Genomic DNA, 13769 nt, shown 5'->3' on the forward strand with positions numbered 1-13769 from the left:
ACGTTAGAAGCATCCAAATAAATCAACATCTGCAAATATGTTTATGCCAGGGCTCTTCAAACTTGGCGACTTTAGGACTTGTGGACTTCAATTCCCAGAATTCCTCAGCCAGCGCTCACGGCTGGCTGAGGAATTTTGGGAGTTGAAGCCCACAAATCTTAAAAGTCGCCAAGTTTGCAGACCCCTGGTTTATGCAAACTTCTTAAAGGTTAACTTTGAATTCCATACCTTTCTTAATTCAGGATCGTGAGAAATCCACCGAATGACCGCTTCAAAAATATGTTTTTCATCCCCAACGTTTAACTTCTCCAAAGACAGCACTTCTTTTAGTCTTTGAGGTGCGAGTTCGAGGAATTCCTCCGTGCTGCTGACATCCCGGAAGTGTGTTTCAAGATACTCCGAGGCCAGGTAGTGAACGTGGTGTAGACAGTAGTGTAGTGCAAAGTCCCGAATGCCAATACAGTTCTCAGCAGCAATGCAACCCTCCAGAAACTCACAACAGAGTTTTTTAAGGTCTGTAAGCAGCAACAGGTCAGCAGCTTGTACCACATCCTGAATGGTGTCTTCACTTAGCTTGATCTAGGTTCAAGACAGAAAAATACAGCCGGTGATAAAGACAGCCTGAATCAAACGCCAGATAGTTACCCCTGCTTTCCACATTAGCACCCAACTGCTTTTTCCTGGTTTACTGTTAGACTAATAAAACATGTAACGGTAGACTGCAAGACAAAAACAGAATTACACGTGAACCTGTCATAGCAAGCCCACAGGCTTTCTTCTTCTCCAACGGGTCCACGTTGCTGGCCATGTCACACTGTAATATATATTCCACACAAGGATCATCCAATGTTTCCTGAAGTTAGGGGAGAGCTGGTGACAATCCTGCACTGTGTATAATTCTCATCTTACCTGACCTCTTTGCTACAAATGGTGCAATGGTTATCTGGCTTAGGTTGCTTAAGACAGGGGTCCCCAACCTCCGGGCCGTGGACCATTACCAGGCCACGGCATGCCAGCAACCGGTTCCGCACAAACAAGCAAAGCCCCATCTGCAAGATGCAGGCAACACACAAAAATACACCCCCTCCGGTCCGTGGAAAAACCTCTCTCCACGGAACCGGTCCCTGGTGCCCAAAAGATTGGGGACCTCTGGCTTTAGAAGGGACCAAAAATAGTCCATGAAAAAAAACTAAGCCTGTTTTCAGGTATTAGCCATGACATATAAACCTGTCTTTCGGATTACTGGAAAACATAGGAAATGTGTGGTTTCCCATGTAAGTTGCAACTTTCAGCAAAGTGCTTGGCTGGCTACTGCAGAAGTGAGAATGGTCCACTTGGACTTCCAATCTTCTCCAGCTGTGTTTTCTGAAGGGGTTCGAAGAGGATAGGTGCTCCTTGGCTTACGGCCTTAACTGAGACCTAATTTCTATTGCTAAGCAAGACAGTTAAATGAGCATTTTATAACCCGTCTTGCCAGTGCTTAAATGAATCACTACAGCTGTTAAGTTAGTAATGTGGGGTTCTTCAGCGAATCTGGCTTCCCCGCTGACTTTGTTTGTCAGGAGGTCACAAAAGGGGATCACATGATCCTCTGGGACACTGCAACCGTCATAAATATGAGCCAGTTGGCAAGCATCTGAATTCGATCGCGTGACCATGGGGATGCTGGAAAGGGCGTAAGGGGGAAAAAAGAGTCATAACTCACTTTTTTTCCAGTGGGGTGGTCGCTTTGAATGGCCACTAAATAAGTGGCTGCAAATTGAGAAGTACTTGTGTATTCAGAATTCAACAGAAAAAGCACAATCTCTTTGAACCGTCACACTGATGCTTAAGAATGAAAGGAGCATTTAACAAATTGGGGCAAAGTCTCTTTTAACTTTGCAAAGTTTCCAGTGATCCATCAGGAGATTTGGGGAAAATGGCCAGGATACCTCTGCTTTATGAACCTATTTCTGAGGATATTTAACTTACAACTCTGTGGACTAACTTTTGACTAGCTGTGGACAGAATTGGGACCGGACACCCATCCACGCGCACAGAATATTCCTGAAGATATATGTAGGATCAATATTAGTAAAAACATACCTGACCACTGAAGATGTAGTCCAGAATCTCTTTCATGGTATCAACAGATATCCCTTCAAGTTCAATTTTATACACGGATCCATCATCCTTGGGCGAATTATAGTTCAGTTTTGTTCTGTAAAAGACAGATTTCCATTTTAAAAAGCAATAGGAATCGGGCAAAGATTTCAGAAAATCATCCATGAAAATCATTCCAGCTTCCAGCTTGTTTTCAATTATATAATCATCTACATTATGTTCTCAAAAATTCTATAATAGAAAGCCCTCAGTTAATAACTAGTAATACTTCATGACAATAACTATTCAAATGTTCAGTGCAGTGTCATGGTATTAAGTCTTCCATTTAATGAAAAATTGATCTTTTTTTCATTTCTTAAGTTTCAGACAGATGTGTGTTTTGCTAGAACCATATGGTTATCTGAATATTCATACTGAATAATTCCAAATTATGTAGTGATACATTTCTCCAAATACAACAAAATATAAAACTATGCTGGCAAAACAAGCCTCTGGCAACAATATTCAATTTGAAGTAAGGTCATGGCCCCTTTGCTGTGCATTGCATGAATTGTCCAAGCCAAGTAATTAAAGAAACTCACACCAATCTTTAAATTTCAGGGACTCACAATTTGTCAGAATCACAGAAGGCAAGAATAATGGAAACTATTATAAATATTACCACAGGAAATATCAGAAGCATTAGAATCAGTCAAGCAAAATGTGAATTATTTTACTGGACAACTGGATTGATATGATTTTACTTGACAACTGGATTAATAATCATATTAATGTGATTAACATGAAACCTCAGACTTCAGCTGGGAGTTGAAGTCCACAAGTCTTAAAGTTGCCAAGTTTGAAGACCCCTGCCCTAAAGCACCAAAAACCACTGAGCATCCGTTATGCAGGATGCAGAGCAAGTGTCATAAATTTATCCAGTGACATCAATTGAATGGAATTTAAAGGCTTGCTGAACATCAAAACGGCCCCTTTTCAACCTCTGACATTACATAGGTATGTCAGCCTGTAACTATTCGGTGATCTGATTATATATACAAAGCTGCAAGCTGTTGAAAGGTTTGTTTTAGACATTTCTCCCTCTGCGTATATACATTTCTTTACTTGTGTGCACACGTAGATGAATCTTATCGCAAAGATTTATTGAGAAACATAAAACACAAAGAGTTTAATCTACAGAAACTATGCAGCAAATTTAGCTCATGGCACATTTCTCAGAAGCCTGAGTCAGCATTAACATTTTGTTAAAAGCAGCAGAAAACAAGGGGAATATATATATTTTTTTCAGCGAACACCTTATTCCAGGATCGCCGCTGACATGGATAACGTACCCCACTCTCACCCCCAAATTTTGCTCAGTTCTTACAGGAGAAGTTTCAGTCCAGCATTCATTGTATTAAATTCAAGGCCTAAAACGTAACGACAAGGCCTTCTTGAGCCTCTCTGCCCCTGAGCTACTCCTTATGTAGGTAAGAAGGAAAGTGGTTTTCCTTGTCTGTTTGCCCCTTTTCCCTCGTATACTGGAAGGGAAGCAGCATCAAAGAAAAGATCCTCAGAAAGCAAGAGTGAAGAGGACTGCAGGGAGAACCAGGAGTCTATGGCTCCTCCCTGCTTATGTATTTTACCGGCCTTTTATAATTCGCTTGAACTAAGACCGGAGAGAATTAATGTTTCAAGAAGCGCGTATAGCCTCTTTGCCCTGTGGAAGCAACCGTACTGATTTCATTACTTCCTACATCTCACCTACAGCTACTGGTCCAAAGCAACTCGGGGCCAAACACGCACAGCTACGCCATCTTATTTCTTCCCAGTTAAATACCTACATGAGAATTTGTGGGCTGCCAGAATGATTTCCCCATATTCACCCTAATTACATTTGGCTTAATTATGTAGTGTGTAAGGCGGCTTTAATGTGGCATGTTTTTACTCTATAGCTGGAATATTATCCCCTTGTCCTTCTAACTTGATTTCATTAACATGCATTTTTAGGGGGACTTGATGTTACAGAGTGAAGACAAGGAAACAGATACGCAACTCTAAAATCAGTTCCTGTTCTCCCCCCCCCAAACAAACAACAAACAGGTTTATTATTATTTTTCTGCATGTCATACTTTAGCCCTTTGGCAGCACAAATTGAAGATATATGCTTTAACCACACCCTATTCCCACTACCAATTTTCTGAGAATTACGGCTGTAGGTTTGTTTTCAGGTGCTCTATGCAAGAGCCACTTAAAAACAAACACTCTGTGTAAAAAAACAAGGCACTCTGGTCCGCAACTGGTCCGCACAAACAAGCAAAGCCCCATCTGCAAGATGCAGGCAGCACACAAAACCACACACTCTCCGGTCCGTGGAAAAACCTCTCTCCACGGAACCGGTCCCTGGTGCCCAAAAGGTTGGTGGGACCTCTGTCTAAAAGCATGGCCAGATGAGAATCTTCTATCTGAAGGTAACTTCAAAGCTGATTCAGAGGTAAAGAAGCTGCAAAGAAAATGTGGGTGCAAAATCCCTATTAAGAGATAACAGCTGAATAGGAGATGAGGTAGCAACCACAAGATAGCTGGGTATACTCTATTTCTGGTAAGACATTAGCCCACTGCCTTGGTGGAGCAGTGGGCTAATGCCTCCTTAAGTAACACCAGCTGCCTGCCATTAGTGCAGGTTCGAGTTCCACCAGGCTCAAGGTTGACTCAGCCTTCCATCCTTCCGAGGTAGGTAAAATGAGGACCCAGATTGTTGGGGGCAATGAGCTGACTTTGTAATAATGCTGCTTGGGGGGGGGCGAAAGCCCTAATAAGCAGGCATATACATAGAATGAAGGCTATTGCTAAGCACATTGATTTGTGCTTTAGATTGTAAGCCGTCCTGAGTCTTCGGAGAAGGGCGGGATATAAATGGGATTTTTAAAAAAAATTCTATAACCCTGCACGTGTATCAGCCCCAACTGATCCACTTGCAGAGTGAAGGCCTTTCTGTTGAATGTTATGCACCATAATCTATCACACTAGTCCAGATAGATGTTGGTAGATAAGACGTTTTTCAGCTTTGCAGTCTACAGTTAAGATTTAGCACCTAGCCCAAAGTCACCCAGCCAGTTTCTGCGCCTAAGGGAGGGCTAGAACATGGGCCTCCGTGCTTTTGGTTTGGCACCTTAAGGACTACACCACGCTGGCTCTTGTATATACAATATACACATATGGAAGACTTAATATTAAGTCTGTGCTCGATTTACTTTCTTTTGTAGCTTATTTCTCTTTTTAGACCTAGTGGAGAATCACTTAAATATGAGCCAGCAGTGTGCTGCAGCTGCCAAAAAAGCCAACACAGTGCTAGGCTGCATTAACAGAGGGATAGAATCAAGATCACGTGAAGTACTAATACCACTTTACAATGCCTTGGTAAGGCCACACTTGGAATACTGCATCCAGTTATGGTCACCACGATGTAAAAAAGATGTCGAGACTCTAGAAAGGGTACAGAGAAGAGCAACAAAGATGATTGGGGGACTGGAGGCTAAAACATATAAGGAACGGTCGCTGGAATTGGGTATGTCTAGTTTAATGAAGAGAAGGACGAGGGGTGACATGATAGCAGTGTTCCAATATCTCAGGGGCTGCCACAAAGAAGAGGGAGTCAAGCTATTCTCCAAAGCACCTGGAAGCAGGACAAGAAGCAACGGATGGAAACTAGTCAAGGAGAGAAGCAACCTGGAACTAAGGAGAAACTTCCTGACAGTCAGAACAATTAACCAGGGGAACCACCTGCCTCCAGAAGTGGTGAATGCTCCAACACTGGAAGTTTTTAAGAAGAGATTGGACAGCCATTTGTCTGAAATGGTATAGGGTTTCCTGCCTGAGCAGGGGGTTGGACTAGATGACCTCCAAGGTCCCTTCCAACTTATTATTATTATTATAAATGGTAATTTTGAGAACATGCTTTACTCGGGAGACTATTTTCAGAACCAAATCTGGAGCACTGTTCTTCTCTTGGTTTCCAAAGTCTATGTAAGTCAATTATTGAACCTTAAATAAAGACCAGGGTGATCTTGGGCCACTTGGGCTCTCTCAGCTCACCCCACTTCAGAGGGCTGATATTGTGGGGAAAGGAGGAGAAGGAAGCAGCATTATGTACGTTTGCTGCCTTGAGTTACTTACAAAGTAACAAAGGGAGGATTAAAAAAATAAAATAAATGCAACAAATAAGTCAGTAACATGGTATCTAAATAAACTTAGAGTACTTTTTTGTTGCTGTTGTTGCATGGATGGTGTGTAAATATTCTGTATTGCAAGTATACAACAATGTTGCAGAACATAAAGCAAGCAAGCTAGGACAACATCCATAAACATGCCACAGCACCGGAAGGCAAGACAAGAAGCAATGAGTGGAAACTACTCAAGGAGAAAAGCATCCTGGAATTAAGGAGAAACTGCCTAACAGTGAGGACAATTAACCATTGGAACAGCTTGCCTCCAGAAGTTGGGCCGGCTTCATCATTGGAGGTTTTTAAGAAGAGACTGGACAGCCACCTGTTAGAAAAAATAATGATATAGGACAGGGGTCTTCAAACTTGGTGGAGCAGTGGGCTAATGCCTCCTTAAGTAACACCAGCTGCCTGCAATTAGTGCAGGTTCGAGTCCCACCAGGCTCAAGGTTGACTCAGCCTTCCATCCTTCCGAGGTAGGTAAAATGAGGACCCAGATTGTTGGGGGCAATAAGCTGACTTTGTAATAATGCCGCTTGGGGTGTGTGTCAAAGCCCTAATAAGCAGGCATAGACATAGAATGAAGGCTACTGTTAAGCTTGTAAGCCGCCCTGAGTCTTCGGAGAAGGGCGGGATATAAATGGAATTTTTTTAAAAAAAACTTGGCCCTTTTACGACTTGTGGACTTCAACTCCCAGAATTCCTCAGCCAGGAATTCTGGGAGTTGAAGTCCACAAGTCGTAAAAGGGCCAAGTTTGAAGACCCCCTGATATAGGATCTCCTGCTTGAGCAGGGGGCTTAGGCTAGAAGACCTCCAAGGTCCCTTCCAACTCTATTCCGATTGATTGATGGCTTCTGAAGTTTTCTCCAACCTCTTAATTGCAGTTTCCTTCTGCAGTTGTGACCAGAGAGGAGAGGAGAGAAGAGAAGCTTCCAAAGGGAGTTAGTTGGTGCCCAATTTTCTCTCCCATCGAAATGTACCCTGGGATTATTTCTAGCGGTCTATTTTTTCCCCCCATCTGGCCCCATTTTAAGCTTGATATTTTCTTTGCTCTGCTTCTCCCTTTCCATCACAGTTTTGCTGTGTTTTACAGAGCTATCCCTGCTGATGGACAAGCAGACCTTCATAGTTCTAAGCCTGGTGATGTCATCTCAAACCCCCACCCCACCCCACCCGCAACATGCTGTTGGCTGGGAAAGAATACAAATGAGTCACCTCCTGAATTTCTGTTCCAAGTTTTGTGTTTTTTTTTCCTTTTGGGAATGTAAGCAAAAAAAGGTCCAAAGCTGGGGATGGCTGTAAGGAACTTCAGCTTATTCCTTCTACCCATCAACCTCCCAACAACATTTTCAAGTTAAAAAAAAAAGATCGGCAATTATATGCTATAATTTTTTTTGGAGGAAAATAGCAATTGCAGGAAAGAAAATTACGAATGCTGGAAGGGCTTGTAACACTATTTCTACTCTATTCATTCAAGACTGAGGATTTGGATTCTATACACATACGCCCAGTGCTAGCTCAGATTTTTCAATACCAGCTTAGAAGAAAGTATGATTCAGTCTTAATAATAATGCAGATCTATGCTCTCACTCTTTCTCTAATTACCTTTCATCTGATAAAAAATGCACACTCCCTTCTCCATATAGAAATGAACTGAATTATTTTTCATTTACTGTTAATCCTCAAGGACAGATTAAAAATATATGTTCACATCTATCTCCAAACTCCTTATTTTACATGTTATGGATTAAATGTATGTGAATATTTATATTATCACAAACATTCCATCCATTAAAGACCTGCTCCAAGAATTTAGAAATGTTCCAATGGACCGAAACTGTATGCTAAAATGATTTTTTAAAAAAACCTAGTTCCGCTGCTTACAAGTAAGATTACATGAAAGCAGATGTTAAAAAAACATCTGAATTGTAACTATGGCTGACAATCCATTTCAGAGCTCTTAAACAAGTTTTTGTTGAGTGTGTCTACATGTATGTATACATACATACACACATACATACACACAGATCTCAGCATATTTTAATGTAAACTAGTAAAAAGGGTTAATCTACATACTGCCATTGCCAGGTGGGAAAATGACAGCTGTCAAAGAACTATTTAACACATTTATTATAATGCTTGTAGAAGTCACACCTTATTATTCCAAGTTGCCTTGAATTTGAACATATCCTACACCGTGGAGAACCAGATCTGCACATGGAAGAAATAGTGTAATAAATCATTGCTCTCTTTCCAAGGGTGTCACAATATTATGAAAACACTAATTGGCATCCTACAATAAGGACCCAGGCATCTTTTAGATAGGAGCGTTCTGTTGCTTTATTTAAAATGTGCATTTAAATAATGTATTTAAAGCAAAGGAAGGGAAGAGGAACCACACCGTTTAAATTTACCTGACAGTTTCGCATCTGAGAAATATTTATGTAATCAATTGTGAAATTCCTATCTCAGCTGTTTACTGCCATTCTCTATTCCCAGCCTTATCATGCTCTCTAGCATTTTTAAACGATAAATCTTCCAAGAAAGGCCTCTTTAATTACTTGACAGTCAGCAGCTTCATAACTCTTCTTCGCCATGAAAAATGACCTCTTTGATTTTTTTACAAAGGAACTGATAACTGTTAACTATCAATATTACCCACTGGAGTCTTGGTAAACAAAAGAAGCTCCGCCTCTTTTTTTGCATGAATGACACGCCTGAATTTGTCAGTAATTTTCCCATCACCCCACCCATTCATCCAGATGCAAGAGACATATTCTGAACTTCTCCCTACCTGACTTAATGAGGAAGTCAGCAATTTTCTCCTGTTCACAGCACAAGGAAAGGACCACCGGTTTTAAGGGGCTCTGATAATTAACAGGAAGGTTTCCCTGTGAAAAGGGATCAACATAGGAATCTCCTATTATCTGAGAACAGCCAGAGGTTTGTTTACACTTTTCAATCTACAGCACTGCCTTTCTGGTGCTGGAGAAGGGTGTACAGATGTGGAAGTGGCAGAACAAAGGAAAAGATGGAAGAAAATAGTGTGACTGGGGGGGTTGGTAAGTAACTGGGCGAGCAAGAAGTTTAAAAAAAGAAATCAAAACAACAGAATAAGAAAAACACCTGGATCCCTAATGTGGTTGCTCATATATAATCTTACCTTTTCTATGAATTGCTCTAAATTTTAAATCAAGCACTATGAGTGTTATCATCTGGTTGTTCTTAAGACCTACTCTGATCTCGTGGTTTGAAGGCACATGAGACAAACATTTTCTTAATGTTACTCAGGCATGGACAGTACCTGGATGAATGGTCCTACAGAGGTGGCCAAGCGAGCAACTCTCAGTTTCTTATTAGAAGCTAAGATCCAAAATAAACTTAAAAGCTACTTTCGGCAAAATCGTAGAGGGAGACTCTGCACATTCTCAGAGATACTTTCCTTCCTAGTTAGGTGAATTATTTAAGACTTTATTTAAGAATTACATAAAGGTCACACCGCCATCAAAAATGATTTATCTTATTTGCTGGGCTCAAAAATCTGTGCAAGCAGTTTCAGCCACCATACTTTCAAAATTATTTCTTCCAGATTAGCCATGTGAGTAAACCAAGCAGTTCTGGCTTGTTCAGCAGACAGTTCAACAAGTGAAGGTTACATGCAAAGCCAGACACCACCTAGTAGGCAAGTCATGGAAAAATGTTGTCAACAATTGTCAAGAAGCTATGCAACTCTTTAAAAGTCACAAGCAGGAACTTGTTAAAAAATAATAATAATAATCTGAGGCCTGTTGGAAGGCTGCCAGTTCAGCCAATGCTTACTAAGCACATCTGAATAGCCTGCTTAAAGCAGGCCAGGGGATCATCCCATTCTAGGCCCAACAATGGCATAATCTTTAAGATATCGCTGGATTTCAGCATTCACGCTGCACCCTGAAGCAGTCAACATTCATTTTAACCCATATATTAGCCACCTCAATTGTTGAAGAAGCTCAAAATGCTTTACGAGGGGAAAAAATTAATGATTTAAAATAAACTCAGCAATGACTACAAGAAGCAAATAAAAATCACACCACAAGGATCATAGATCTTCCAATCCTACAGCCTGTTAAATATGCCAAGACTTCAGTGTTCCTAAAAATATAACTGGCTTACAACTAGAGATGTTTCACAGGGCAGAGAAGTCACCAAGGATCCCCCCTCCACAGCAGCATTTTTTGTTGAGACCCAAATCATGCCAGCCCTGATAAGAGGGAGCTGAATGCTTCTTCGCTGTGCATCTCTCAACCCTTTTTATAGTTTATAAAAATGTTATCCAAAACAGAAAACTAAATCTTGGCATCCAGGCAAGCATAATCTCTCTAACCACTGGTGTCTTAACTGACTCAACTAGAAACATCCAGGACCTGTGAGAGGATGTGAAGTGAGACCATTTAATTTTGCTTCTGGTTTCCAACAAATCAGTCAGGGAGAGATTCCCAAACATCTGATTGGCCTCTGTTTGCAAGTGTTTACTGGTGACGTATTATTATGCTGATCATCTGGCACCCTTAAGAACCGGCTCAATTTAACTGAAAACTCTTGATTCCACAAAGCCTAAGTAAATTCATTTAAACAAAAACAGGCTCCTATAGAAAATGAAGGGGAAAAATCTGAATAACAAAAGCAGCAGTGATTTTTCCTAAGCTAGCACCATTGCAACATCTCTTTATGGTTATCACAAGTTAGCTAGGGATTTGTAAGAGAAACAGAAGATTTATTGCATTCATGTCCTTTGCATAATCTTTGCTATTAACTTAATGTATGCCTATTTAATCTGCTTTCAAGGAGCTCAAGCCAGCCTAGGTGCCTATTTGATTCTTTTTTTTAATTTATTAAAACTAAGTTTATTATACTAGTATATACATTTTAAATCCACACGCAAAAAGATTGCCTATTTGATTCTTACACACCCTCTGCCAGGTAGTTTACACTCATCTTGAATGGTGGATCCTTGGGAACTGAATTTGGGATCAACAATAAAAGACTACATTTCTGTGAGGACAGGAAGGCCTGGAGGAATGTTGTCCATAGGGTTGCGATGGGTCGGTCACAACTTTGCAGCTAACAACAACAACAAGATTTCTGAACCTCTTGATACACTGGGTCACATCTGCACCAGGATGCCACAATGGGGATGAGTCAGTGGGAATGAAGCGTGGGTCATCAGGATGCCATGGTGGGAAGAGTATGGCATATATATATTATTGTCACTGTTTATTGACTCTGTGGTGAGTCACCTAGGATTAGTGTATAAGATTGGCAGTTACAGACAGCTTATAAATCAATAAATAAACTGCCTTCCATTTAATACTTTAAAGGCATATAGAAAATAGAATATTAAGAATTTAGGTACATTGTACATTATCTTAACTAAAATAATCTATTGTACTAAAAGTGAGACGATGGAGCAATAGATTGCCTACATGGCTAGATTTAATAATATATTAAAAGAATGAGCCAGTATTAATTCAACATTTTATATATATTCTTTTAGCTTCTACAAATTGTACTGCTCCCTTATTCATTACCCTCTAATGCAGAGTAAAGTCTGATTTCACTTTATTTTTGGTCCTGGGTCTCATATTTTCCAGTTGTTATACTTATGGAAAAATAGGTGCAATAATAATAACATGCCATTTCAAACCAGGAGCAAAAAAAAAAAAAAAACAGCCTTGCATCCCGCTCTGCAAGAGGCAGAGCAGGGTGCTGGTTAAAGTGCTGGAGACTCCAGAGTTGAAATCCATCCTCCAACGGACAGAAACTCAGTTTAGGTAGACGGGTCCCTCTCTAAGCCCAACAGGCCTCCCTCAAAGGGTTGTGGTGGTAGGAAACAAAGGAGACGGCTGCCTCTAATTCCTGAAAAGAAGAAGCAGGCAGTGCCGCCCAGGGAAGCGACAAGCCAAGAAAAGGAAGACTTAAAAGCCCTACTTCTCTACTGCTAAGCTTGTAAGCTGCCCTGAGTCTTCGGAGAAGGGCGGGATATAAACGGAATTAAAAATTAAAAATAAAAAAAACTTCTCAACCTCAGCCCAGAAGGTCCAAAGGGCTTTTACCTCACACATTAACGGACTAAAATGCAGGGCTCTTCAAACTTGGCAACTTTTAAGACTTGTGGACTTCAACTCCTAGAATAATAATAATAATAATAATAATAATAATAATAATAATAATAATAATAATAATTATTATTATTATTATTATTAATTTGTATACCGCCCTTCTCCCAAAGGACTCAGGGCAGTGAACAGGGCAATACATAATAAAAACAAGATACAAAAATTAAAAAGTAGTTAAACAGCAATGCCCGTAATAAATTAGTACAGCTTAACAGTTAAGACCAATTTATAAAACCCAACCCCATCCCATCAGGCCAGGCCACCTTGGCTGAGGAATTCTGGGAGTTGAAGTCCACAAGTCTTCAAAGTTGGAGCCCCCTGGACTAAATGCACGGGTATATTTGCAATTATTGCACACACTAAAGCGGACGGGGCAATTCCGGGAGTTGCAATCGACCCGTGCAGGAAAGGCGAAGGTTGAGAAGCGCTTCGTTGCAAGAAGGGGAAGGGGGCAACAGCTACCCCCACTACACACACACACACACACACACACACACCCCAGCGGTGACGGACACCCCCCTTTTATGTAGGGAAACTGACCCCCTCCCCCGCCCAGAGGTAGCAATGGCCGAGGGGGGGGTGTCCCTCTGCACTCCTCTCCCGCCGGGCCCGGCCCTCCGCTCACCGCACGTAGGGGCTGGCGGCGGCCAGGATGTTGGTCTGCACCGGGATCTCCTGCCCGTCCAGCACCAGGTTGGCGTCGCAGAAGCGGCCCTCCTGCCGGAAAGAGCTCAGCGCCCGCAGCAGCCGCGCCGCGTGCTGCGGGTCGGAGACCGAGCTGCCCGGCGCCCCGCTCGACATGGCGGACGCGCGCCGCTAACCTGACCCCGCTGCGCTCCGCTTCGCCTCGCCTCGCCCTCACCGCCGGCCGGGAACCGCCATCCTGCCGCGACGGCGCCGCCTGACCTCATCTCCCCGCGACGGCCACGCCCCCCGGAGGCGGGGCGGAGAGGGCGACCCCGCCCCTCCCTCCCTCCTGTCTGTGTTTTGGGGGGCGGAGCTTAACGCCGCGCCTGGCACGTGCTGCAAAAGCCGGAGTCGGCGCGAAGGCGTTTTTTTGTTTTTTTTCCCTTGACCGCCGCCGCGCCCATCGTTCCCAGCCGGGGGTGGGGTGGGAAGGCGCGAGGCTGGCCTGTCTTTTTCGCCTTTAAGGCCGCTGCTTACGGCTCTCTGGACGCGCTCAGGAAGGGAGCGGAGGGGCTGCGGCATGACTTTCCAGCCCAGCCTTCCCCAATCGGATGTGTGGGACTACAATTCCCACGCTTCCCAGCCAACTAGGCTTATGGTGGTCTAGTGCAGCGTTTCCCA

The 13769-nt window shown here is 42.4% G+C and overlaps 1 protein-coding gene across 1 annotated transcript in view; it reads right to left on the reverse strand.

The window, feature by feature from the left end:
* GAN (gigaxonin) overlaps positions 1–13345 on the reverse strand; it is a 32107-nt gene extending 18762 nt beyond the window's left edge. Inside the window, exons 1-3 of the mRNA XM_083370322.1 lie at positions 13087–13345; positions 2086–2200; positions 229–579 (exon numbers count right to left, since the gene is read on the reverse strand). Of these exons, the coding sequence (XP_083226448.1) occupies positions 229–579; positions 2086–2200; positions 13087–13262 (642 nt within the window). The 5' untranslated portion in view covers positions 13263–13345. The remainder of the gene's footprint in view (positions 1–228; positions 580–2085; positions 2201–13086) is intronic.
* Positions 13346–13769: the final 424 nt, after the last annotated feature.

This window comes from Vipera ursinii (genome assembly GCF_947247035.1).
Source record: "Vipera ursinii genome assembly, chromosome: 10".
In the NCBI taxonomy this organism is placed as follows: domain Eukaryota; kingdom Metazoa; phylum Chordata; class Lepidosauria; order Squamata; family Viperidae; genus Vipera; species Vipera ursinii.